Source organism: Chiloscyllium plagiosum, chromosome 26 (assembly GCF_004010195.1).
Source record: "Chiloscyllium plagiosum isolate BGI_BamShark_2017 chromosome 26, ASM401019v2, whole genome shotgun sequence".
In the NCBI taxonomy this organism is placed as follows: domain Eukaryota; kingdom Metazoa; phylum Chordata; class Chondrichthyes; order Orectolobiformes; family Hemiscylliidae; genus Chiloscyllium; species Chiloscyllium plagiosum.
In genome coordinates, this window is record NC_057735.1 from 1,829,981 (window position 1) to 1,857,079 (window position 27,099).

At 44.9% G+C, this 27,099-nt stretch overlaps 1 protein-coding gene across 4 annotated transcripts in view; it reads left to right on the top strand.

The window, feature by feature from the left end:
* Positions 1–27,099, top strand: part of srgap2 (SLIT-ROBO Rho GTPase activating protein 2) — a 244,264-nt gene that overhangs the window by 141,115 nt on the left and 76,050 nt on the right. For all 4 annotated transcript variants that reach the window (XM_043716321.1, XM_043716322.1, XM_043716323.1 and 1 more), the window contains 2 exons: positions 12,114–12,176; positions 23,919–24,134. In XM_043716321.1, coding sequence (XP_043572256.1) covers positions 12,114–12,176; positions 23,919–24,134 — 279 coding nt within the window. The remainder of the gene's footprint in view (positions 1–12,113; positions 12,177–23,918; positions 24,135–27,099) is intronic.

Genomic DNA, 27,099 nt, shown 5'->3' on the forward strand with positions numbered 1-27,099 from the left:
TTTCTCAGTCCCAGCCCTCAGACTCAGCACCGCCTTTTTGACCTGCAATCTTCTTCCCGACCTCTCCACCCCCAACCCCTCTCTGGCCTATCACCCTCACCTTAACCTCCTTCCACCTATCGCATTCCCAACGCCCCTCCCCCAAGAACCTCCTCCCTACTTTTTATCTTAGCCTGCTTGGCACACCGTCCTCATTCCTGAAGAAGGGCTTATGCCCGAAACGTCGATTCTCCTTCTCCTTTGATGCTGCCTGACCTGCTGCGCTTTTCCAGCAACACATTTTTAATCCCTGTGAGGCAGCAGTGCTAGCCACTGTGCCCCCTTTATATAACTATAAAATCTTTACCTATTGTCTTTCACGTCCCTTGCAAGTTTCTTTTCATAATCCTTATTAACTGCTTTTATAAGTGCTTTGTTGGTCTTTGTATGGTTCCTTTCCGTGGGATCTGTACTGATCTTTTTGTCTGATTGTCAACAGACCAGAGGGGTTCATGTTCATCCTTCAGCTGTCGTTTTTCTCGAGCTGTTGGAATATCTGGTTGAAGTGTGTAATTCTGCCTCGAATGTTACTGTCATGTTCACCGGGCCCGGAGTCAGAGACTCTGCAATCAGTTTCAGCGCAAAAAAGCAAATCAATTATAAAGCTGACCAAGCTTTGACCTTGGCAAATAGACCTCCTTATCAGTTGATAATTTGCTTTCTGCAGTGTGTAACTCTGCGTTAGGAAAATCCTTCCACAGGCAGTTTAATGGTAAGCTGTATGTTGGTGTCTTCAATGAAGGGAGGCTCTACACTGGCTTCTTTGTGCTTCAGAGCATTAACACTGAAACCTGAGGTTTTGATTTGTTCAACAACCCTTCACCTCTTTCAACAAATAGGTTGTATTTATAGAATTGTTGAAACATTAAATGTAGGGGTATGGGTGGGTTGTGCTTTGGCGGGTCGGTGTGGACTTGTTGGGCCGAAGGGCCTGTTTCCACACTGTAAGTAATCTAATCTAGTCTAATCAAATCTAATCTCCATGAATTATATTGAAACCATTTTATGCATGTTCTACTAGCAGTAATGTGGTGATAATCAGACCTGGGTGGAAGTTTTGCCAATTGCAATGAAGTAAATTGTAATAAGTAATGCTGAAACAATCTCCTTCATTTGACTGGAGCCTCTTACAGCAAGGATCTGTGAGCGGCTCTGACCTTGAGTCTTTTATCTCAAACTGCCACTGGCCTGTATCCCACTCAAAGATAAAATGGTTTTCCTGAAGAAACAAGAAGTTTTGGACTTGTTGATGCATTGATTATTCATAAAGACATTACAAGCAGAAGTTGTCTCATCTAGTTGTAAAGGGGATGTTCAGAACAAGGATTAGCTGACTTCTGGTTATGTAGATACCTACTGGCCGAACTGCCAATCCCCAGCCTGTTTTCGTTTTGTTTTGCAAATGCTGTACTTGTATTTCTTGGGAAATGTCCATTTTGAGACTTGTTGATGTTGGGAGCAGATCAAAGCTAGTAGTCCATGTGAACCTGGAGCTGAGGCTGTTGTCGATGGGGTTGTACAATGGGTTGGTACACAGACCTCTGCGATGTTATAGAGACATATTTGCACAATGTTTGCTCATTCCTGCCTAGTTTGATGGAGTTGACGATCTCTGAATGTTTGCTGAATGTTTATTTGCAATGGGTTTGGGGCAGTTTTATCCATGTCCCCAGGACCAGAGCTGAGAGAGAACGACAGGAAGCTGACACTAAAGCTAGGGAGAGTGTGACTGGCTTTGGGACAAAGTTGAGGGAACTTAACTTTACATTCCTACTGCTGTATCTCACCTGGTGCAGGAAGGCTGAATGTGTTTGCAACATGAAATTATACCTGAAGTGAATAAGAAATGAAGCGGTGTCACTGGAACTGAATCTTTCCGACTGCTCACACTTCTGAATTGCACTTAGGCCCCACTCTTCCACAACACAGAAGATCATCAGACTTTGGAGCAGATGCAGACCATTCAGCCCATTGCATTCAGTCTGCCATTTAATGAGATCACAGCTGACCTGATAATCCTCAACTCCATTTTCCTACTTTTTCCCCAGAACCCTTGGTTCCCTGACTGATTAAAACTCTGTCTATCCCAGCCTTGAATAAACTTAATAACCCAGTCTTGACAACCCTCTGCAGTAAAGAATTCATCAGATTCACTCCTCTCTGAAAGAAGGGATTCTTCCTCATCTCGGTCTTTTTCTGAGATTATGTCCATGGTCCGGGACTTTTCCATAAGGAGAATCAACCTCCCTGCCTCTACCCAGTCAAGTTCCCAAAGAATTTTGTGTGTTTCAGTAGATTCTCCTAAACTCCTAAGATTACTCACTCTGTCCTCTGTAGCTGGGATCAGCTGAGCAATGTTTCTCCGTGCTGCCTATAATATCCGTGTGCCTGTCCCTGGGATAAACAGAGTAAAGCTGTTCTCTGTAGCCTATTCCAGCTGGACTATGACTGGTGTCTTGGATATTTTTAGCAAAATTTCCCTACTTTTATACTCCATTCCCTTTGCCATAAAAGCTTATATTCCATTTGCCTTCGCTATTACCTGCTAAATGTGAATGCTAGCTTTTTGTGATTCATGAATGAGGTCTCCCATATCCTGCTGTATTGCAGCTTTCTGCAGTCTTTCTCTGTATAAATAATATTCGGCTCTTCTGTTCTTCCTGCCAAAGTGCATAAACTCACGTTTCCCCACATTATATTCCATCTGCCAAGTTTTTGATGACTCACTGAAGTTGTCTCTGTCCGTCTGTTTGACTCTTTGTGTCATCCTCACAACTTGCCTTCCTACCTATTCACTTTTTTCATCCATGTCATTCATATTTACTGTAAATATTTGCGGCTCTAGGACTGATCCCTCTGGTAGACCACTGGTTACGGATTACCATATTGAAAACCAAGATTTTGAATGGATTATTTTCAAACAGTGATCACAAGTTCTGTATTCTCCATAAGAGGTAACGTCCTCTCCACATATTACTCTCTTGGGATCTTCAATGATCTAATCAAGTCACCTCTAACCTTTGTAAACCTCAGCAAATACAAGCCCAGCTGTCCATACAATCCACCCATTCCAGGGATTAGTCTAGGAAATCTTCTCTGAACTGCTTTCAATGCATTTATAGAACCACTGAATCCCGTGTGAAAGCAGGAGATTCGGCCCATCAAGTCCACACTGACCCTCTGAGGAGCATCCCACCCAGACCCACCCCATATTTCCCACGGCCAATCCACTTAACCTGCACAGGTTTGGACTGTGGGAGGAAACTGGAGCACTGAGGGGAAACCCACGTAGACACAGAGAATGTGCAAACTCCACACAGACTGTCGTCCAAGGGTGGAATTGAACCCTGGTCCCTCGTACTGTGACACAGCAGTGCTAACCGCTGAGCCACCATGCCACACGTGTACTGTATTCTTCCTGCAATAAAGATAGCAATGCAATAGTCGTTTGATAGGTCAGAACTTGAGTATTGCTGATAAAGGTGCATTTTGATGAAGCAATTAGTCTTGCATCCATCGAGACAATTTGCAAGATTACCAATTCAAGGGGAAAACCAACACTTATACAGCATGAGAGGTCAATGCTGATTGGTTGACAAGTCACTGAAAATGAAAATGTGATGTTTTCCTCCATTTGCCACATCTTTGCCCAATCACTTTGTCCGGCTATGTCCCTTTGTAGCCTCGTTATGTCCTCTTCACAACTTACTTTCCTCCCTATCTTTGTGCAATGATAAAACATAAAACATTTCCCTCATTCAAATAATTTATATAAATTGTGAAAGATCGAGGCTGCAGCTCTGTGGTATATCACTGATTACATGTTGCCTTTCTTCAGTTCTCCACAGTAACCTTTGATGTGGCACTTTATCTGTCCATGGCTCTCCTTTATTCCGAGAACTCAAAGATTTCCAACAAATTAGTCAGTCATGATTTTCTCTTTCAGAACATCACGTTGACTCTGCCAGAATACCTTGAAGTTTCTAAGTGCCCTGCTGAAGCGTCTTTAATAACACTTCCAACATTTTCCCCTTGACAAATGTTAATAACAGCCAAAATAAACCCAAAAGAACTGCAAGTGCTGGAAATCAGAAACAAAAACAAAAACAAAAATTGCTGGAAAATCTCAGCAGGTGTGGCAGCATCTGTGTGGAGAGAAAGCAGAGTGAACATCCAGTGACCCTTCTTCAGAACTGATTGTAGCGAGGAAAATAGGCAAAAGTGAGGACTGCAGATGCTGGAAACCAGAGTTTATATCAGGGTAGTGCTGGAAAAGCACAGCAGGTCAGGCAGCATCCGAGGATCAGGAGAATCGACGTTTCATTAGGAATAGAGGCAGGAAGCCTCCAAGGTGATAGGTCAGAGGGGAGGGTGGAGTGGATAGGTGGAAAGGGAGATTGGCAGGTCGGACAGGTCATGAGGATGGTGCTGAGCTGGAAGATGTTGCAAGGAAAATGTTGATACTTATACAGAAGATGGGGTGAGAGGGAGGGGAGGGGGTAAGCGATTAGTGGGGATGGAGCCCAATGACTGGGACAAACAGTTGGACAGACAAAGGATTGGGTAAAGGTCAGTCTGGGAGAATGAATAGCTGCTAATGGAGAGCATTAGTGGCTGACAATGGATTGTCTGTGGTAGCAGCCCATGTGATGACAAGGCCTGGTGTATGGGGAATGGGGAAAGGACAAGGCCTCAGGCTCTAAACTTATTGGACTCGATATTGACTCCAGAGGGCTGCTGGGTCCCCAAGTGGAAAATGAGGTGTTGTTCTTCCAGCTTGTGCTGAGCCTCACTGGAGCACTGTAGCAAGCCTGAGACAGAGATGTTGGCCAGGGAACAGGCTGGGATGTTGAAGTGACAGGTAACTGGAAGCTCAGGATCGCTTTTGCAAAGAGAATGTGGATGTTCTGCGAAGTGGTTACTCAGTCTGTGCTTTGTTTCCCCATTGTAGAGCCGACCATGTTGTGAGCAGCATAACTAATAGACTGTGGGTTTCTGCTTTTGTCCCTCTGCCTTTTGGGATGAAGGAGTTACATGCACTGTTTCCCAGTCTAATGGAACCTTCCTAGAATCTAAGGAATCCTCACAAATTAAAACCAAGTGTTGATTGAGTACAATTGCAACATTTAAAAGGCATCTGGATGGGTATAAGAATGGGAAGGGTTTGGAGGGATATGGGCTGGATGATGGCAGGTGGGACTAGATTGGGTTGGGATATCTGATCGACATGGACAGGTTGGACCAAAGGGTCTGTTTCCATGCTGTACATCTTATGACTCTATAACTCTATCTCACCAGCCACTTCTTTAAGACATGAGGATGCTATCTATCGGGATCTGGAGATTTGTCAACTTGCAGTTCTAATCATTCACTCAGTGCACGTTGATTAGTGAATGTAATTTTCTTGATTTCTTCACTCTCCTCCATTCCCTCCATTCTCCACCCCTTCCATCCCCTCAGAATTATTTCTGGGATGTTACTTGTTTCTCATTAGTGAAGATTGATGCAAAATAACTGATCAATTGAACTGCTGCATCTTTGTTTTCCATTATTCATTCTCCATATTCACATTCTATAGGAACAACACAAACTCTTTTCTCTTATAAATATTTATAGAAACTCTTACTCATACTAATTCAGCACATAATTTATCTGTTCTAGAAAATCAGTGTGAAGAGTAAGTGGATTTTCCATATTTATTTTGAACTTTAAACCACATTATGAAACCCTTCAGCATGAGGAACCAGAGCTGAGTTTCTGTTTCGCTATTAAGCAACAACATAGTTTGGAGAAATTAGTTTGGTTTTAGCTCTTAACCATCCAATTTTAGATACAGTTTTAAATCTGTTTGTCTCATTCTTTCTGTCTCGTGCTCTCTTTATCTCCCCCAGTGTCTATTGAAATCTCCTCGTCTGGCTCATAGCTTGCTCATTATTACCTTTCTCACTATCTGTCTCTCTCAAATAGAGCTGTACAGGACAGAAAGTGACCCCCAGGTGCATGGGTCAGGGATGTCTCAGATCGGCTGCAGACCATTCTGAAGGGAGAGGGTGACCAGCCAGCTGTTGTGGTGCATATAGGCAACGATTATATCGGTAATAAATGGGATGAGGTCCTACAAATAGAATTTAGGGCGTTAGGAGCCAAGTTAAAAAGTAGGACCTCCGAGATAGTAATCTCCGGATTGCTACCAGTGCCACGTGCTAGTCAGAGTCGGAATGCTAGAATCGGCAGGATGAATGTGACTTGAGGGATGGTGCAGGAGGGAGGGGTTCAGATTTTTGGGATATTGGGGGAGCTGAGGCTATTACATATTGGACGGGTTTACACTGGGGCTGGACTGGAATCAACGCCTTTGAGGGGCTTTTGCTAACGTTGTTGGGGAGGATTTAAACAAATGTGGCAGGGGGCTGGGGACCAAATGAGGAGGTTAGTGGACAGTAAGGAGGTAGTAACTAAAGCCTGTAAGGAATTAGATAATGGTATCAGCGTGACTAAGGGGAAGAGTAGGCAGGGGGCAGATGATGAACATGGAGGGACAGGTGCATTTGTTTTAATGCGAGAAGTGTAGTAGGTAAGGCAGATTAGGACTTGGATTTGTACCTGGGAGTATTTTTATTGCTATTACTGAGACTTGGTTAGGGGAAGAGCATGATTGGCAACTAAAAATCCCAAGATATCGATGCTTCCGGTGGGATAGAGAGGGAGGTAAAACGGGCAATATGGGCCGAGCTCAGAAATAGGAAGGGTGCGGTAACAATGTTGGGGCTGTACTACAGGCCTCCTGACAGTGAGCTTGACATAGAGGTACAAATATGTAAACTGATTATGGACAGATGTAGGAGCAACAGGCTGGTGGTGATAGGAGATTTTAATTTTCCCAACATTGACTGGGATTCACTTGGTGCTAGAGGTCTAGATGGAGCAGAATTTGTAAGGAGCATCCAGGAGGGTTTTCTAGAGCAGTTTGTAAATAGTCCAAGTCAGGAGGGGTCCATCCTGGACCTGGTGTTGGGAAGTGAGCCCGGCCAGGTGGGTGAAGTTTCAGTAGGGAATTACTTTGGGAATAGTGATCACAATTTCGTAAGGTTTAGAATACTCATGGACAAAAATGAGAGTGGTCCTGCAGGAAGAGTACTACATTGGGGGAAGGCCAACCAGACCAAAATTGGGCAGGATCTGGGGAACGTGGATTGGGAGCAGCTGTTTGAAGGAAAATCCACATTTGATATGTGGGAGGCTTTTAAAGAGAGGTTGATTATATTGCAGGGCAGACCTGTTCCTATGAAAATCAGGGACAGAAATGGCAAGATTAGGGAACCATGGATGACAGGTAAAATTGTGAGACTTGCAAAGAGGAAGCATACATAAGGTCTAGGCGACTGAAGACAGACGAAGCTTTGGAAGAATATTGGGAATGTAGGACCAATCTGAAACAAGGAATTAAGGGGGCTAAAAGGGGTCATGAAATGTCTTTAGCAAACAGGGTTAAGGAAAATCCCAAAGCCTTTTATTCATATATAAGGAGCAAGAGGGTAACTAGAAAAAGGGTTGGATCACTCAAGGACAAAGGAGGAACATTATGTCAGAGAAAATGGGTAAGATTCTTAACGAGTACTTTGCATTAGTATTCACCGAGGAGAGGGACTTTTCTTTAGGTTAGATTCCCTACAGTGTGGAAACAGGCCCTTCAGCCCAACAAGTTCACACCGACCCTCCGAAGAGCAACCCCCCCAGACCCGTTTCCCTTCCGACTAATGCACCTAACACTAGCATTTAGCATGGCCAATTCACCTGACCTGCACACCTTTGGACTGTGGGAGGAGACTGGAGCACCCAGAGGAAACCCACGCAGACACAGGGAAAATGTGCAAACTCCACACAGACAATTGCCCGAGGCAGGAATTGAACCCGGTCCCTGGCGCTGTGAGGCAATGTGCTAACCACTGAGCCACTGTGCCACCCTAATGATGGACATTGAGGTTAGGGATAAGGAAGGAGGAAGTGTTGGGTATTCTAAAAGACATCAAGGTGGACAAGTCCCCAGGACTGGATGGGATCTATCCCAGGTTACTGAGGGAAGTGAGAGAGGAAATACTGGGGCCTTAAGAGATATCTTTGGAGCATCCTTGAACACGGATGAGGGCCCGGAGGACTGGAGAATTGCTAATGTTGTCACCTTGCTTAAGAAGGGTAGCAGAGATAATCCTGGTAATTATAGACCGGTGAGCCTGGTAGGGAAGCTGCTGGAGAAGATACTGAGTGATAGGATCTGTTTACATTTGGAAGAAAATGGGCTTATCAGAGACAGGCAACATGGTTTTGTGCGGGGGAGATCATGCCTTACTAACTTAACAGAATTCTTTGAGGAAGTGGCAAAGTTGATAGATGAGGGAAGGGCTTTAGATGTCATATACATGGACTTCAGAAAGGCGTTTGATAAGCTTCCCCATGGTAGGCTGATGGAGAAAGAGAAGTCACTTAGGGTCCAGGGTGTATTAGCTAGATGGATAGAGAACTGGCTGGGCAGCAGGAGACAGAGAGTGGTGGAAGGGAGTTTCTCAAAATGGAGAACTGTCACCAATGGATTTACACAGGAATCTGTGCTGAGACCATTTTGTTTATGATATACATAAATGATCTGGAAGAAGCTATAGGTGGTCTGATTAGCAAGTTTGCAGATGACTGGTGGAGTAGCAGATAGTGAAGGGAACTGCCAGAGAATACAGCAGAATATAGATAGATTGGAGAGTCGGGCAGAGAAATGGCAGATGGAATTCAATCCCAGCAAAATCGAGGTGATACATTTTGGAAGATCCAATTCAACAGCGAATTATACAGTAAATGGAAAAGCCCTGGGGAAAATTGAAATACAGAGAGATCTGGGTGTTCAGGTCCATTGTTCCCTGAAGGTGGCCACACAGGTCAATAGAGTGGTCAAGAGGCAAACGGCATGCTTTCCTTCACCAGGCGGGGTATTGAGTATAAGAGCTGGCAAGTCATGTTACAGTTGTATAGGACTATGGTTCAGCCACGTTTGGAATACTGTGTACAGTTCTCATCGCCACATTACCAAAAGGATGTCGATGCTTTGGAGAGGGGGCAGAGGAAATTCACCAGGATGTTGCCTGGTATGGAGGGCACTAGCTTTGAAGAGAGGTTGCGTAGGTTCGGATTATTTTCATTAGAAAGACGGAGATCTACAAAATCATGACAGATATAGACAGGGTGGATAGCAAGAAGCTTTTTCCCAGAGTGGGGGACTCAATTACTAGGGGTCACAAGTTCAAAGTGAGAGGGGAAAAGTTTCAGGGGGATATGCGTGGAAAGTTCTTTACGCAGAGGGTGGTGGGTGCCTGGAATACGTTGCCAGCGGAGGTGGTAGAGGCGGGCATGATAGCGCCATTTAAGATGTATCTAGACAGATATATGAATGGGCAGGGAGCAGAGGGATACAGATCCTTAGAAAATAGGCAACAGGTTTAGATAGAGGATGTGGATCGGCGCAGGCTTGGAGGCCGAAGGGACTGTTCCTGTGCTGTAATTTCCTTTGTTCTTTGTTGACAGAGGGTGGTGATGGAGGGTTGCTTTTCAGGCTGGAGGCCTGTGACCAGTGCTGTGCCACAAAGATTGGTGCTGGATCCACTGCTTTTCGTCATTTATATAAATGATTTGGATGTGAACATAGGAGGTACAGTTAGTAAATTTGTAGATTATGCTAAAATTGGAGGTGTAGTGTACAGCTAAGAAGGTGACCTCAGATTACAACGGGATCTTGATCAGATGGGCCAGTGGGCTGAGGAGTGGCAGATGGAGTTTAATTCAGATAAATGCGAGATGCTGCATTTTGGAAAGGCAAATCAGCAGGACTTATATACTTAATGGTAAGGTCCTAGGGAGTGTGGCTGAACAAAGAAATCTTGGAGTGCAGGTTCATAGCTCCTTGAAAGTGGAGTCGCAGGTAGATAGGATAGTGAAGAAGGCATTTGGTATGCTTTCCTTTATTGGTCAGAGTATTGTGTACAGGCGTTGGGAGGTCATGTTGCGGCTGTACAGGACATTGGTTAGGCCACTGTTGGAATATTGCATGCAATTCTGATCTCCTTCCTATTGGAAAGATGTTGTGGAACTTGAAGGAGTTCAGAAAAGATTTACAAGGATGTTGCCAGGGTTGGATGGTTTGAGCTATAGGGAGAGGCTGAGCAGGCTGGGGCTGTTTTCCCTGGAGTGTCAGAGGCTGAGGGGTGACCTTATAGAGGTTTATACAATCATGAGGGGCATGGATAGGATAAATACACAAAGTATTTTCCCTGGGGTGGGGGAGTCCAGAACTCGAGGGCATCGATTTAGGGTGAGAGGGAAAGGATTTAAAAGGGGTCAAAGGGGCAACCTTTTCACACAGAGGGTGGTACGTGTATGGAATGAGCTGCCAGAGGAAGTGGTGGAGGCTGATACAATTGCAACATTTAAAACGCATTTGGATGGGTATATGAATAGGAATGAGTTCGTGGGATATGGACCAAATACTGGCAAATGGGACTTGATTAGGCTAGGATATCTGGTCGGCATGGACGAGCTAGACCGAAGGGTCTGTACATTTCTGTGACTCTATCCTTGTAAATCTTTTCTGACCCCTTTCTAGTTTCAGAACATGCTTCCTATGGAAGGGAGACCAGAATTGCACACAATATTCCAAAAGTGGCCAAACCAACGTCCTGTACAGCCGCAACATGACCTCCCAATTCCTATACACAATGCACTGACCAATAAAGGCAAGCATATTAGATGCCTTCTTCACTATCCTATGTACCTGCGATTCCACTTTTAAGGAGCTATGAACCTGCACTGTAAGGTCTCTTGGTTCAGCAACACACCCCAGGATCTTACCATTGAGTGTATGAATCCTGCCCTGATTTGCTTTCCAAAATGCAGCACCTCGCATTTATCTAAATTAAACTCCACCTGCCACTCCTCAACCCATTGGCCCATCTGATGAAGATCCCGTTGTACAGTGAGATAACCTTCCCTGTCCACAACACCTCCAATTCTGGTGTTATCTGCAAACCTAGTAACCATATCTCCTACATTTACATCCAGATCCTTTATATAAATGATTAGATGTAATCAACCCTGCATTTGCACTAGTAATTTTAAACGTAAGACATTATTCATTATGTTTCATTCACTACAGATGCTACCTGACCTGCTGTGAGTTTGCAGTGTTTTGTATTTTTATTTTATATTTTCTCCATCTGAAGTATTTTGTTCTTTGTTTTAATCCAGAGCCTGAATCCAGAGTCACTGCACTTTGGAAGTTGCATGCAGTTCACAGAATAACAGGATTGTTACACTGCAGGAGGAGGACAGTCGAGCCATCATGCCTGCACTGATTCTATTCCCTCGTGCTAATCTCCTGCCCTTTCCCCATATTCCTGAACCATCCCATTCCTGCTTGAATACCTCAATTGAACTTGCCTGCACCACATTTCCAGGTGGTACATTCAATACCCTGAACAGTCACTGTGTGAATATGTCATTCCCTATTTTACACTCCCCATATTTAAGAATAAAGTCAGCCTTGCTTCTCAGTTGGACCCAGAGTAATGCTGGAATTGTGTGAAATGATTGCCCTGTGACCGGTAGACAGGAATGCAGTTGACAGTTGCTGAGCTATGTGTGTGACTCATTCGAGTGGCTGAGATTTCCCAAAGAGATAGAAGCTTTGGGTAGTCTGTGGGAGGTGAGTTTTATCTTATTGACCTGACCTGAGCTCATTCCAGACCTCCCCAGTTTCTGGACTATGATAGTGAATCCCTGGAAATCAGTTTAGGAATTTCTGAACTTTTCAGGATGTAGAAACCTGTGCAGACTGTGGCTGTTTGTGAAATAATATCATATCCAGGCACCACAAGAGGCAATCTCACCAAAACAACGAGGATTCGTTTCCTGTGCCACCTAGTTACTGACAACAGCGGCTTCACATTCCCAACCTTCACACTGACCTACACGACAGGACAGAGAGAATGAACGGCTGGGACCTTGCTCTAACACCGTTTTTTTTTTCCTGGTTACAGAGTAAGGAGATCGGTGGACAGCTACATGAAGATCTGATGAAAGTTTTGAATGAATTGTACACGGTGAGTTCAATTTATCTCTTGCCACCTTCACTGCCGCATTCCTTTTATAACGTAATCACTCAATGTAATGCTCAATGTCCTAGCAAACCCTCTGTGTTGTACTGAGTTTGCTCATCACGAGATGGTCTCGTTGGAGCACAGAAACAGGAGAAGGCCGTACTGTTTCATGAGTTTTTCAGTCATCTGAATCTTCACTCCAGCTTATATTTAGTTTATTCCCTCAAGGGGCATAGGTGTTGCTGGCTGGGTCAGCATTTATTGCCTGTCCCTCGTTGCCATTTGAGAAACCCTGTAGACGTTAATACATTTAATTCAACAGAAATCTTTCCATTTCAGTTTTGAAAGCTTCAATTGACCCCAGCTTGATAGTGTTTTAGGTGAATGGCTCTTCCTGGGAGATGCATATTGATGGGCGTTAGATGGAGGAGAAAGGGAGATGCAGATGATGGAGATCAGAGTCAAAGTGTATGGTGCTGGAAAAGCACAACCAGTCAGGCAGCATCTGAGGAGCATAAGTATTGATGTTTCAGGCATCATGGAGATGAAGGGCTTATGCCTGAAACATTGATTCTCCTGCTCCTCGGATGCTGCCTGACCGGCTGTGCTTTTCCAGCACCACACTGATGGACATGAGTTGATGATGGAATGGGTGGGTTTCAGTCACTTGAGTGTAACTGGAATATAATCACACAGGGGCATTTCAGAGTTATTAAGAAACCTCTTACTGGGAGATAGATTGGAATTTATTTTGTAAAACAGTCTGAGAGCAGCAATTCAAATATACGTTCCAGTCTGACCCTTCATTATCACCTGGGATTTGAAACACTGACCCTCGCAGAGCTGAGTGCGGCAGGGGGGAGGATGGTATTCCAGCAGTTACAGTTGTACTCAAGCCATCTTCCAATGAAAGGGAACAAGTCCTGGGCCTTGCTAACTGCTTGCTGCAGCGGATGCTTACTTTCAATGGCCAGTGTACAAGAACACCCACATCCCTTTATACATCAACCTTTTCCAATCTGTTGCTGTTTAAATAATATCCCACCTTTATGTTTTCCTAGTGAGTGGACAACTTCACATTTATCCATGTTATATTGCAACTGTTTTTGGCCATTCACTCAACTTGTCAAAATCACCCTGAAACCTCTTTACAGCTCCCCCCCACCCCGCCGCCAAACACACACAACTCACACTTCACGCTCCTACCTAGTTTAGTGGCATCAGCAAATTTGGAAATATTTCACACAATTCCCATTCTGAAAGGCCTGAGGCCAGGCACTGTTCCCTGTGATACCACATCTCGCACTACCTTCCACTCTGGAAAGGACTCATTTATTCCTTTCTCTGTTTGCTGTCAGCTAAGTAATTGTCAATCCCTGTCAGTATATTATCTCCAACCCCATATGCTTTGATTTTGCACACCAACTTCTTATGTGGGCCTTTCTGAAAACCCAAATATACCACATGCACTGGTTTTCCCTCATCTATTCAATTAGTTACTTACTCAAGAAAACTGCAGTGGGATGGTCAAACATTCTTTTCCTATCATATTTCCCATTTGAATAATCCTGGAGGTACCCTTGAAGTACCTTGTCACACCCTCTGTAGTAGACTCTAGCCTTTTCCCGATCGCTGATGTTAGAATAGAATATTGTCACATGTACTCAAATACAGGAGCACAGGAGCACAGTGAAAGGTTTAACAATGTTACCTCTGATAGCACCATCTTCGATACAAGTTCCTAAGTACAGAACTTGAGAAGAAAAGAGAAATAAAAAAAGAAAAGCAGTTGCATTACTTCACAGTGTTTAAAGAATAAGTCATAAATAAGACCTGGTTAAAGGATTGACATTTCAGTCAGATAAAAAAAATTGCAAATAAACATTACATTGCAGCAGCTCAATGCAGGGCCTTCCACACGTGGTCTGTCTGCTCATGCCGACCAGCTAACCAGTCTGTAATTCCGGATTTTCTGCCTCCTTTTTTTTTAAACTAGTTTTTTTAAAGCACCTTGTAATCTGCTTGGACTGTTTCAGAGTCCTCAAAATTTTGGAAGATGACACCAACGCATTTAGTGTTCCCATGACCACCTCCACCAGAATTCTGGCATGTAAATTATCAGGCCCAGGGGATATATCAGCTTTCAGTTTAATGAATTTGGACAACACTTTTTAATACTTTTCATCAATTCCTCCTTCCCAAAGACCCTTGCTTTCCTAGCACTTTGGAAAGGTACTTGTATTGTCTTCTGGGAAGACAGAACCAAAGTATTTAGAGACATAGAGTCATAGAGATGTACGGCATGGAAACAGGCCCTTTGGTCCAGCTCATCCATGCCAACCAAATATCCCAACCTAATCTAGTCCCATTTGCCATACTTGTCCCATATCCCTCCAAACCCTTCCTATTCATATACGCATTCAGATGCCTTTTAGATGTTGTAATTGTACTAACCTCCGCCACTTCCTCTGGTAGTTCATTCCACACACGTACCACCCTCTGCGTGAAAATGTTGCCCTGTAGGTCTCTTTTATACCTTTCCCCTCTCACCCTAAACCTATGCCCTCTAGTTCTGGACTCTCCCACCCCAGGGAAAAGACCTTGTGTATTTACCCTATCCATTTTGCTGCTGTTTCCTTGTTCCCTGTTATTATTTCTTCCAGTTCAGTCTGTAGAGAGCCTACATGTGTCTTAGTGAACCTTTCTCTCACATACATTTAGGGACCTTTGGATTCCACTTTTCTGTTTCTTCACATATACTCTCAAAAGCAATGTGGCTGACTGTCAACTGTCCTCGGGCCAATTGGGATGGTCAGTAAACACTGGCCTGGCCACTTGTGTTCTCACCCCATGAACAAATCTTTTGAAAAATAGGGAATGAAGATCCTCCAACCTTGGAGAAATTTTCATTCCAACAGAAATGAGGCACAGCACCTCACGGGAAAGAGGGTCATTTTGAGATCTCCAGCTTAGGCAATGATTTAGAGACTGGTCATTAGTTTCTGATTTGGCCTTCATCAGGTCATGATGTGTAGGAAGAGGCTGGATGGAGGAAGTCTCTTTATGCATTGCCCACCTGAAAAAAAAACCACTTGGTTCCTACAATTGAACTGAATGCAGGGCAGCAAGTAGGAGCCTCCCAATGCCTCCGTGTTGTGCAGTGCCTGAGTCATTTAGAAGAGAAGCAGGCAGGATGTGTTTGAAGTTTGAATGAAGAGGTTATAATGTCAAGGCTTCACTCTTTTAATGAGGTGTTCAGCAGCAGTTGAAAGGCAACAGGAAATAAGTCGTTCAGCAACTCTACATCATCCTTGAGGCAATGACTTTGAGGTTGTATGGTCATGTAATTAATGGCGGCTGTGGAAAGATGACGCCAGATTTAGTCACGAAAGCAGCTAGAGAGTAGATCCAGTTGTCTCTGTCAGAGTAATAACTGTCTGATAACTCCAGACATGGCTGCCTATTGGTCACGTCAACCTCTCCTGTGGATTATTGTGGGAGAGGGGCACAACAATACAAGCAGACCATTCAGTCCACCATTACACTATGATATTTATTCTTCCCAGGTGACGTTCTCCCAATCCCTTGTGTCTCCTTCATTTGCTCTTCCTTCTAAGTCTGTCTAATCGATGTTTTGATGTTGACACAACATTGTTAGAATCATGACTATGCTTCTCACATGTTTGTTGATTTAATTCCAGAGTTACACTCCTTTTATCCAGACCCTCAGTCACTGCAACCGATTGTTTCTGTTCATTCTGTCCCATTCTGTGACAATTTCAAACAGCTCGATCAGATCACCCTTTAATGTCTACCCTTCCTGTGGAAACAATCCAAATTCAATGCTAATGAACTTAAAAGGGACCTACGGGGCAACTTTTTCACACAGAGGGTGATGCATGTATAGAATGAGCTGTCAGAGGAAATGGTGGAGTCTGGTACAATTGCAACATTTAAAAGGCATCTGAATAGGAAGAGTTTAAAGGGATATGGGCCAAGTGCTGGAAAATGGGACTAGATTAGGCTGTTTATATCGGGTCGGCATGGACAAGTTAGACTGAAGGGTCTGTTTCCGTGCTGTACATCTCTGTGGCTCTGTGACACCACACTTCTCTTCACTCTCTATTCCTTTCCCCTAACCTTTAATAGTCATTCAGTTACTGTGGGATACTTGTCTTCATTAGCCAGTGTGTAGAAAATAGGAGTCATTACAGCTTCATTAAATGTTAGTTGGAATAACGTGTGCAGTTCTGGTCGCCACATTATCGGAAGGATGTGATTGTACTGGAGAAGGTGCAGAGGGGATTCACCAGGATGTTGCCCTGGATGGAAAGTCCCAATTACGAGGAGAGGTTGGATAGGCTGGGGTTGTTTTCCCTGGAGCAGAGAAGGCTGAGGAGAATCTGATTGAGGGATACAAAATTATGAGAGGCAGAGACAGGGTCGATTGTGAGAACCTTTCCCCCCCATGGCAGACATATCGAAGACCAGAGGGGATATGGTTAGGTTGAGTAGAAAGTGGTTGGTAGGAGATATGAGAAAGGATATTTTAAACAAGATGATATTAGAAATATGGAAGATGCTGCCTGAGAGGGTGTAGGAGGTTGGTGCTCTCACAGTATTTAAGGAGCATCTCGATGAGCACTTGAATTGCCAGGGCACAGTAGGCTATGGACCCAGTGCAGGTAATTGGGATTAGTGTAGCTCGGTGTTTGTTGGTCAGCGTAGACATGGTGGGCCGAAGGGCCTGTTTCTGTGCAGTCTGACTCTGTCCTAGAAGTGATCAGAAGCTCGCTGGTGGTATTGTGGTCCTGTGAGTTCAGTGACTGTTGATGCTGTGGTTGTCACTCAGCCATTGTTGCCTGTGATTGGTCAAAACAAAATATTACATCAGCATTTCCTGACGTAACGTAGACCATTGGGACTTCACCAAATAACCGAGCCACCTTTCTGGGTCTGGATTGGGATCTGTAGCTGTTTGGATCTCAGTTGTTTCTCTGGTTTGATTCGGCAAGAGTGAGTTGATTGTGCATGACCTAGGTTAGTCGGTGAATAGTGAAGCGGGAAGGCAGGATAAATATTCTAAAGTTTTGCTGAATTAACTTTGGGAACCAGAAAATATTTCTGTGGAGTTTTTGTTCAGGAGATTAATTGTATGGATAGAATCTATAACAGGGAAGGATGTAAATGGGCAGTGAAAGCAGGAGGTTTAGTAGATCAGAGATCTGTCATAGAATATAGGAACAGAGGAACCACTCTGTCCTTTAAGCTTGCTCTGCTATTCAAGGTCATGGCTGGTCAGCAACCTCAGAATCATATTCACATGCTGTCAAACAATTGGATCTGGACTGTGTGCACGGAGTCCCGTTGTCAGTAACTTTGCTTCTATTAGTTCACTCCTGCATTAAAAACTTCAAACAAGTTCCTCTTGTCTCTCTTTGGAAGGCTCATGGACACATCTCAATGGTGATTACTTCAGAGTTTGAAACCTTTATTGGTTCCTCATCAAACATCTGGCACTGGCTTCCATGAGCGGTCTCACATTAGCCTCCATTGTAGTGGCTCTGCAATAAGGCAGCCAGATTTCTCTGGGGATATGTGTGATTGTGTAAACTAATGGCTAGACTGCTCTTGGGGCTTGGTCTCATTCCAGCTCATCTAAAACAAGAACTAAATATCTGCTGAGGTCACAATTCTGTTTTGAAGTGCTTGAGCTCATGGTCAGGGTGTCCTGTGCTGGGCTATTTTGAGTACGGTTCCACCTTGTTTGTGATATTTTAATTGTTTTTTTATGGACGCCTCTCAGGAACAGAAGTGACTGGAAAATTCCTGCCGCCCTCTTTTAACAAAAAGGAAAGCGGTCTCTTGGCCACAGCCAGTCGCATTGTTGCAGATGAAAATATTTCTTGTTTTTCTGGTGTTTGACCCAGGGTTATCTTCAGTTCCTCTTTCATTGCCCCAGCTCTGAAGCAGATCCATGTTTTGTGAGTTGGAAAGTGTGAAGGTGGGTACAGTCCTGTTGAGGGGAGGGGGAGGGGGGGGGGTCACTGTCACATAGGGGCTGCTGCAGGAAGTATAGACCCCTAACTCTCTGAGTGTCTGAATATCTGAATCCTGTAACTGGCTCACTCACAGCACGAGCTCCAGAAGCAGAGCCTGCCCTGGTCCCTGTACCTTCAGGATAGGGCTGTCTCTTAACAAACCAATCCCCTGCCTTCCCCCACCACTCTCAGTCAGCCCAGCTCCAAATCCTGCAGGAACAAAGTGCACACCTTCTACTTCAAATATTTCTCCCTTCCGGAATTACCGACTGGAATGTAGGACCAGGAAGAGGCCATTCAGCCCCTCTCACCAGCTTCACCTATCAGTTAGATCTTAGTTGACCTGCCTGATCTTCCACCTCAGGACCCTCCAACCCCATGGCATCGATGTGGACTTCACCCCACCCCCTCGGCTCACAGCCTCATTCCTGATGAAGGACTTTTGCCTGAAACGCCAATTCTCCTGCTCCTCAGATGCTGCCTGACCTGCTGTGCTTTTCCAGCACCACACTCCCGGCACTAATCTCTAGCATCTGCAGTACCCTCTTACACTTAGCTGACCTGTGACTGAACTCGATATACCGAGCTCTGACCCAGATCTTTTACTATCTTTAGATTGCAGAATCGCACCATAATCATGTTCGCCATCGATCTGACATCAACTGCTGCTTCTGGAAGAAGATTCCAAATTTCTGTCACACTGTGTAAAGTGTTAATCTGAAATGTCTGGCTCTACGGTTTAGACTGTGTACTCTATCCCACTGGAAATATTACATTTCAATGCACCCGATCTCATCCCCTTAATCTGGTGAAAACATTACAGAATCTCTGAATTGTAGCCATGCAGATGGATGTGATTCAGCCCATCCTGATTGACCCAGCTCTCCGAACATGTGGCTTCTCCCAGTGAGACCCTGCACATCGTTTCTGCACCAATGACCATCTAGCTCCCAGAGGCAATGAGATTGGAGGCGGGAAGGGCGGGTTGGTGAGGTACCCATAGCCTGCTTGCTTCTCACCCTCCCCAGAATTAAGTTCAAGGTAAAAGGGCCCATTGTCAACCATCCTGGGCCAGCAGTAGCTGAGACCTCTCATTGGCCAGTCGAAGAGATTTGAAGGGTCTCAGTTCAACGCCAGCTACAAATGAGCCTCTGTCCCTGTGCTGTTCCCGATGCGTCACCCTGTGTGGGCAGCTGGTCACCTTACTGGCAACATGGGGTGTCATCATCTCAACAAGAGTTGATCCTGGGCTTCTTGCTGAGAGAATAGCCTGATACTGGGAATGCTGGAACTTCCAGTCTCTACTTCCCACTTTAGATTAGATTTTAGATTACATTACAGTGTGGAAACAGGCCCTTCGGCCCAACAAGTCCACACACCGACCCGCCGAAGCGCAACCCACCCATACCTCTACATTTACCCCTTACCTAACAGTACAGGCAATTTAGCATGGCCAATTCACCTGACCTGCACATCTTTGGACTGTGGGAGGAAACCGGAGCACCCGGAGGAAACCCACGCAGACACGGGGAGAACACGGGGAGAACTCCACACAGTCAGTCGCCTGAGGCGGGAATTGAACCCGGGTCTTAGGCGCTGTGAGGCAGCAGTGCTAACCACTGTGCCACTGTGCCGCCCACTTTTGGCTTTTGAGTGGCTGCATGATCCTTCAGCCTGACCAAGGCGATTTTCCCAGTCGGTTCCCAGAGAGGTACGAGGTTTAAAAATGTGCAAAAAGTTGCACAACTTTGCGGTTCGTCTGTTGCTTTTCTGCAACTCTTCGTATTAATGAACATGTCATGGGGCACAGTCAAACTGGGAGCTTACAAACCTGTCGCTTTCAGGGTGGTACAGATGATGGAGGGAAGGAAGGATTCTCACGGTTTTGAGCCTCTGGAATAGGGAGGTGCAGAGTGGTAAATGCTAGTCTTCAGCTAGCGTGTGGGTCGATGCGTTGCTGATCTGTCACCAAGGCTTGGGGCCCAACACAAGAACCCTGGGTTAGATTCCCTCATCCTACGTTTTTAGGATCATGTTCTTATTGTTAAAGGAGACTCTGTAACCTCAGGCTGACCCCTACCTTGATTGCTGTCTACAACCTCACTGCTGGAGAGTGTGCCTGTTCGTTATCTTTCAAGAAGATAATAGTATCAGGCTTTCGTTGTGGTAGCTCTCTGTTTAATTGGTCAGCGCTCCGTACATTGGAGAATATCCCCTGGTTAGGCACCAGTGGGTGTTTGGAGATCGGTGGAACTGAACTGGTGCAAAAGTGTTAGTGAGCACCAAACTCAGAGAGAGAAAACAATCAATAATTGACTATTTGGTGACCGGCGATTGTAGTTTAACTTAACTTTTCCTTTTACACGGTCATTACATCAGATTAATGCAGTCTAGATGGCGACCTCTTGAAAATGGAAATTAACCTGATCTAGTTTTCTAGACTATTAACAATCTAATTAAAAACATATTCCACCAAGACACAGTAACCCAATCTCCTAAATTGTTTTGGTTTCTCTCTGCAGAGATTTAATTTAAAATTTGTCTCAATGCAATTTCTCAAAAATGCAATACTTCCATGTCCTTTTACTCTCAATGACTGAGACTCTGAGTTTAATCTCTCTAAAACTGCTCAGTTCCTAGGAGTTGAATTCCCTGGAGTTGCAATATATTTATTGCAGAACAAGAACTGAGTTCCTGACTGTGACCTATTACAGTGCAGTCATTAGTCTATTTATGTGAACTGATTTTTTAGTGATGAGCTGAAACAGGTCACCAGCTCACTCAAAATGGTTTGTTGCAAAGTTTAAGAGGACTTGATACACATAACCGCTATCCCTATGAACTTCAAATATCCTTCAAACTGACTGCCTTGCCTCTTCTGTCTGCTCACCTTGTTGGGAACCGCATCATTTGACAATGCTATTTCATAAAATCAGAATCCCAACAGTGTGGAAGTAGGCCATTCAGCCCATTGCATTTACACCGACCCTCCGAAGAGCATCCCACCCAGATCCAACCTCCTACTCAATCCTTCTAACCCTGCATTTCCCAAAACCCATCCATCCTAATCTATACATCTATGGACTGTAGGAGGAGACCACTGCACCCAGAGGAAAGCCACACAGACACATGGGAGAACGTGGAATTGAACCCGGGTCCCTGGTGCTGTGAGGCAGCAGTGCTAACCACTAAGCCACCTTGCTGCCCCATACTGTGGGGAATGGGTGGGGATTTGACCACCAACAGTAGATATAGCCTTTGACAGGAAGTAGAAATTGATATTTGCCTGTCACAGAATGACACTGATGATACTTGTAGAACATCAGCTTTTGTTAATTACAGCATTAATTTGTGTTAGGGTGAGGTGATGGCCTTATGGTATTATTGACAGACTGTTCAGAGACCAAGTAATGTTCGGGGGAGCCAGGTTAGAATCCTGTTATAGCAGATGGTGGAATTTGATTTCAATAAAATAAAATCTGGAACTAAGGGTCATTGTTCTAAAAATCCACCTAGTTTACTAATGTCCTTCAGGGAAGGAAACTGACATCCTTACCTGGTCTGGTCTGCACGTTACTCCAGAGCCACAGCAAGGTGTTTGATTCCTAACCGCCCTGTAGGGACGATAAAGGCTGGCCTAGCCAGGGCGCCGACAATGTGGGAATGAATATAAACTAATCAGCCGTCCATGCACCGTTCTTTTGAAGAACTGCTGTAGGGGTTGCCAACTCTTGAGGATTAGCCTAGACTCTCCAGGAATTGAAGATCAATCTTTAGGACATGGCTGTGTACAACCCAGGAGTAAAATCACCGGGAAGTTAACAGGATTTGGTTTTTATGTTGTTTTCACCGAACATTTCTCTTTCTCAGATATTTAAAAAGTATTGGAAATGGTGTTGGGGGCGTGGCAGCAAAGCAGTTTGGGTGACAATCAAATGTCATCCAACAGGGTCATCAGTCCTTTCGCATTCTGATTGGTGTAGGAAGGCAGAGAATCATCAATGTAGGGCAGCTTGCAGGCTGGGGAAACATGAATCCTCCATGAACACATTTAATCACAGTTGACCACTAGACATGGTGACAGGCCTGAGGAACACTGACCGGCTGTGACCAGTCCATCAGGTGGGGACTGGTTCGGAACATCTCCTCGTGTCCCCAGCGGGGAATAGATTCCAGTCTCTCGCCCAGTTACAGGCTCTGGGCACACCCCAGCTTAACCCCCTCTTTCCCCTCAACTACAGGCCCCAGAGCCTGCCCAGCCGTCCTCTGCCCCAAGACCCAGGGGTCTTCGCCCCCTACACCGAGCCAGGGACCCTGGGTCCTCCTCTCTCCCCTAGCCTGCAGCCTCCTCTCTCCCCCAGCCTGGGGACCTGGGTCCTCCTCTCTCCCCCAGCGAGGGACCTTGGACCCTGCCCCCACTCTCCCCCCCACCGTATGGTCGAGAAGCTGCAGAAAAGCTTGTCAGCAGAAAATACAGCTGCACTCCCCTGGCACCAGGCACCAAATTGTGGAAGAGAATCTCCCTGGAAAGGTGCCAAAAGCACACATTAACATAGTTGTCAGCACTTGTCTAAACAGCAACATTTTGCAATAGTGGGATTTGTCATGTGTAGTTTTTTTTTAATGTTTCAGTCAAATGAGCAGATGTTCTCCCGAGGCAGAATTCCCATCGCAGACTCTCTTGGTATGTTGAGTACCCCATGTGATGCCGGTGTAATCCCACACTGGCGACTGCGAGCCCCGGACAAGGGGCAGATCCTTTGAATTGAAGCCAAGCCTTTCAGAGCTGAAGGCAGCTGTTCCTCACCCAGAGGACACTGGAAATCTGCCACTCCCTCCTCCAGAGATATTGGAATGTGGGCGTCAATTAAACATTTCCAAAGAGGAATGGAGAGATCTTTGTTGGTGAAGAAAGTAAAGGTTATGGAGCTTGGTGGAAGGTTAAAGGATCATTGGTGATGTGATTGAATTGTGGGAAGAGAATGTGGGCTGAACGGCCACTCCCCCATCCCCCAACTTCGTCTTTAGATGGAGAACAAATTGTATAAATGGTTTACCACACAAACCCTGAGCTCACTGCATGTACTGAATGATCCAATGATGTTTCCTCCACAGCAATTTCCCATCCCTGACTTTATTTGGTAACCCATATGCCTCATGTCACAATGACTCTGATAACACCATCAATCTGAATGTGGAGCGAGCTTTACTCTGTATCTAACCCCGTGCTGTCCCTGTCTCGGAGGTTTTTTATTCATTCACTGGATATTGGTGTCACTGGCTGGGCCCAGCATTTATTGTCCATCCCCAATTGCCCAGAGGGCAGTTAAGAGTCAACCACAACATTGTGGGTCTGAAGTCATGTGTAGGCCAGGTAGGGATGGCAGTTTCCTTCCCTAAAGGGCATTATGAACCAGATAAGTTTTTCCGGCAATCAACAATGGATTCATGGTCATCATTAGATTACTAATTCCAGATATTTTTTGAATTCACATTCCCACCATCTGCCGGGGTGGGATTTGAACCCGGGTCCCCAGAACATCACCTGGGTCTCTGTAGTAACAGTCCAATGATAATACCACTAGGCAATGCCTAGTGTTTGGAGACAGTTGTACAGAGTTCTATTTGTAAATGTTCCTATGTGTTGACGGTGAATTGCACAGTAATCGGGACAGGGTTCTGACTGAGTGTCACTGCTTGCCAGGTTATGAAGACCTACCACATGTACAATGCTGACTGTATCAGTGCGGAGGGTAAGCTGAAGGAGGCTGAGAAACAGGAAGAGAAGCAGATAGGCCGCTCAGTGAAGCAGGATGATCGGATGCTCGGCCGCTCCCCGGACCCAGCAGCAAACATCCGATTCGAAGAGAAGCACCAGAGGCGGAGCTCCGTCCGAAAGATTGAGAAAATGAAGGAGAAGGTTTGGCATTTTAGCATCTTCTCCACCTCTTTCTCTCCCTGCCTCCCTGCTCTCCTCATTTATCTCAGTAACATCTCAGTGGCTGTTAAAATCCTGATAGAGGTCAAACAGTGAGTGTGAATAGACCATCCAACCATAGAGTCATGCAGCATGGAAACAAGCCCTTCGGCCCCACTCATCCATGCTGACCAAGTTTCCTAAATTGAACTAGTCCCATTTGCCTGCATTCTGCCCATATCCCTCAAAGCTTTTCCTATCCACGTACCTGTCCAATGATCATTTAGATGTTGTAATTGTGCTCACTGCCTCTGGAAGCTCATTCCATACACGCAACACCCTTCGTGTGAGAAATCTGCCTCTCGGATGCTGTTTAAATCTTTTCCCTCTCACCTTAAACCTATGCCCTCTAGTTTTGAACTCCCTTACCCTAGGGAAGAGACCTTGACTATTTACTTTATATAAGGTTTCATAAGATCACCCCCAGGGAGAAAAGGTTCCTGCTATCTCGTCTCTCCTTATAACTCAAACCCCCCAGGCCCAGTAACATCCTTGTAAATGTTTTCTGCACCCTTTCCAGTTTAATAACATCCTTCCTATAGCAAATGCATGTTGGATCTTACCAAAATGCAACACTTCGCATTTATCTGAATTAAACTCCATCTGCCATGCCTTGGCCCATTGGCCCATCTGATCAAGATCCTGTTGTACACTTAGATAACTTTCTTCACTGTCCACCCATTTTGGTATCATCCACAAACTTAGTAACCATGCCTCCTAAATTCTCATCCAAATAGTTTATATAAATGACAAACAACAGTGGACCCAGCAGCGATCCTTGCAGAATACCACTGGTCACAGGGCTCCAGTCTGAAAAACAACCGCCGACCACCACCCTCTGTCAGCTACCGTCAAGCCAATTTAATATCTAATTGACTAGCTCTCCCTGCATCCTATGTGGTCTAACCTGACTAACCAGTCCACCATGTGGAACCTTACCAAAGGCCTTGCTAAAGTCTATGTAGACAACACTTACCTCTCTGCCTTCATCTATCCTTTTCGTCACATCCTCAAAAAAAACTCAGTCAAGTTTGAGAGTCAGGATTTCCCTTTCACAATGCCATGCTGACTATCCCTAATCAGACCTTGCCTCTCCAAATGCATGTAAACCCTCTCCATCAAAATCTCTTCCAACAACTTACCTACCACTGACATCAGACTCACCGGTCTATAGTTCCCTGGCTTCTCCTTACTGCCTTTCTTCAACAATGACACCATATTAGCCACCCTCCAGTCCTCTGGCACCACGCCCCTGGCTATCAATGATACTGGTATCTCTTCTGGGGCCTCACAATTTCTTCCCTAGCTTCCCACAATATGCTGCAATATACTTGATCATGTCCTAGGGATTTATCTACCTTTATGCGTTTTAAGATATCCATTTCTGTAATATAGACTCTTTTCAAGACATTACTATTTTTATTTCTCCAAGTTCCCTGGCTTCCATGTCTTTCTCCACAGTAAATATTTTCATGAAATATTTGTTTCGGATCTCACTCAATCCTGTGGTTCCACATGTAGACTGCCTTATTGATCTTTAAGGGGCCCTATTCTGTCCCTAGTTACTATTTTGCCCTTAATGTACTTGTGGAATCTCTGTGGATTCTCCTTAACCTTATCTGCCAAAGATTACTCGTGTCCCCTTTTTGCTCTCCTGATTTCCCTCTTAAGTATCCTCCCGCTCCTCCAGGGATTCACTTGATCCCAGCTGTCATATGCCGCCTCCTTTTTCTTGACCAGAGCCTCAATATCTGTAGTGATCTGGTGTTTCCTACTCCTACCAGACTTGCCTTTCACTCGAACAGAAATGCACTGTCTCTGAACTCTGGTGACCTCGCTTCTGAAAGCCTCCCACTTGCCAGTAAACCCTTTATCTGCGAACAGCTTACCCCAATCAACTTTTGAATGCTCCTGCCTAATACCGTCAAAATTAGCTTTGCTCCAATTTAGAACTTTATACAAGACAGAACACTTTTAAAACTAATAACATTATGGTCACTGATCCCAAAATGCTCAGTAACTTGCCCTGCCTTATTTCCCAAAGAAGATTGAGTTTAGCTCCTTCTCTAGTAGGGCCCTCCTAATATTGATAAGAAAATATTCTTGAACACACTTAACAAATCTCTCCCCATCCAAGTCCATAAGACTATGTTTGGAAAGTTAAAATCCCCCAGTATTTCAGCCCTATTATTCTTTCAGATAGCTGCGATCTCCCTCCATATGTGCTCTTCAATTTCCCACTGATTACTTGGGGGGACCTAATGTACAATCTCCTCAAAGTGATCACCCTCTTCTTATTTCTCAGTTCCACTTCACTGGATGATCCCCCAGGAATGTCTAAGGACTGCTGTGATGTTCTCCCTAATCAGAAATGCAACTCCTCCTCCTCTCTTGCCTCGCCTTCTATCCTTCCTATAGCTTCTGTACCCAGGAACATTAAGCTGCCAGTCCTGTCCCTCCCTCAGCTGTGTTTCTGTACTACTTATGATGTTCCAGTACCACATTCCCATGCATGCCTCGAGTTCATCTGCTTTACCTGTCAGGCCTCTTACAGTGAAATAAATGCTGTTTAATTCCTCAATTTTCCCTTGTTCTCTGCCATGTATTTGCTTGCCCTGTCTATTTAACTTGTTCTCTTTAACTTCTGAACCAGCCTCAATGTTCTCACTACTGCTATGGTCCCACCCACCCCGCCAGACTAATATAAAGCCCACCCACTAAGTTGCACTAGCTAATCTCCCACTAGAATATTGATCCCTTTCCTGTTCAGGTGCAACCTGCCTCGATTATACAGGTCACTTCTGTGCCAAAAGAGATCCCAACGATACAAAAATCTGAATCCCTGACCCCTGCACCAGTGAGAGAGTCATGGAGATGTACAGCATGGAAACAGACCCTTCGGTCCAAC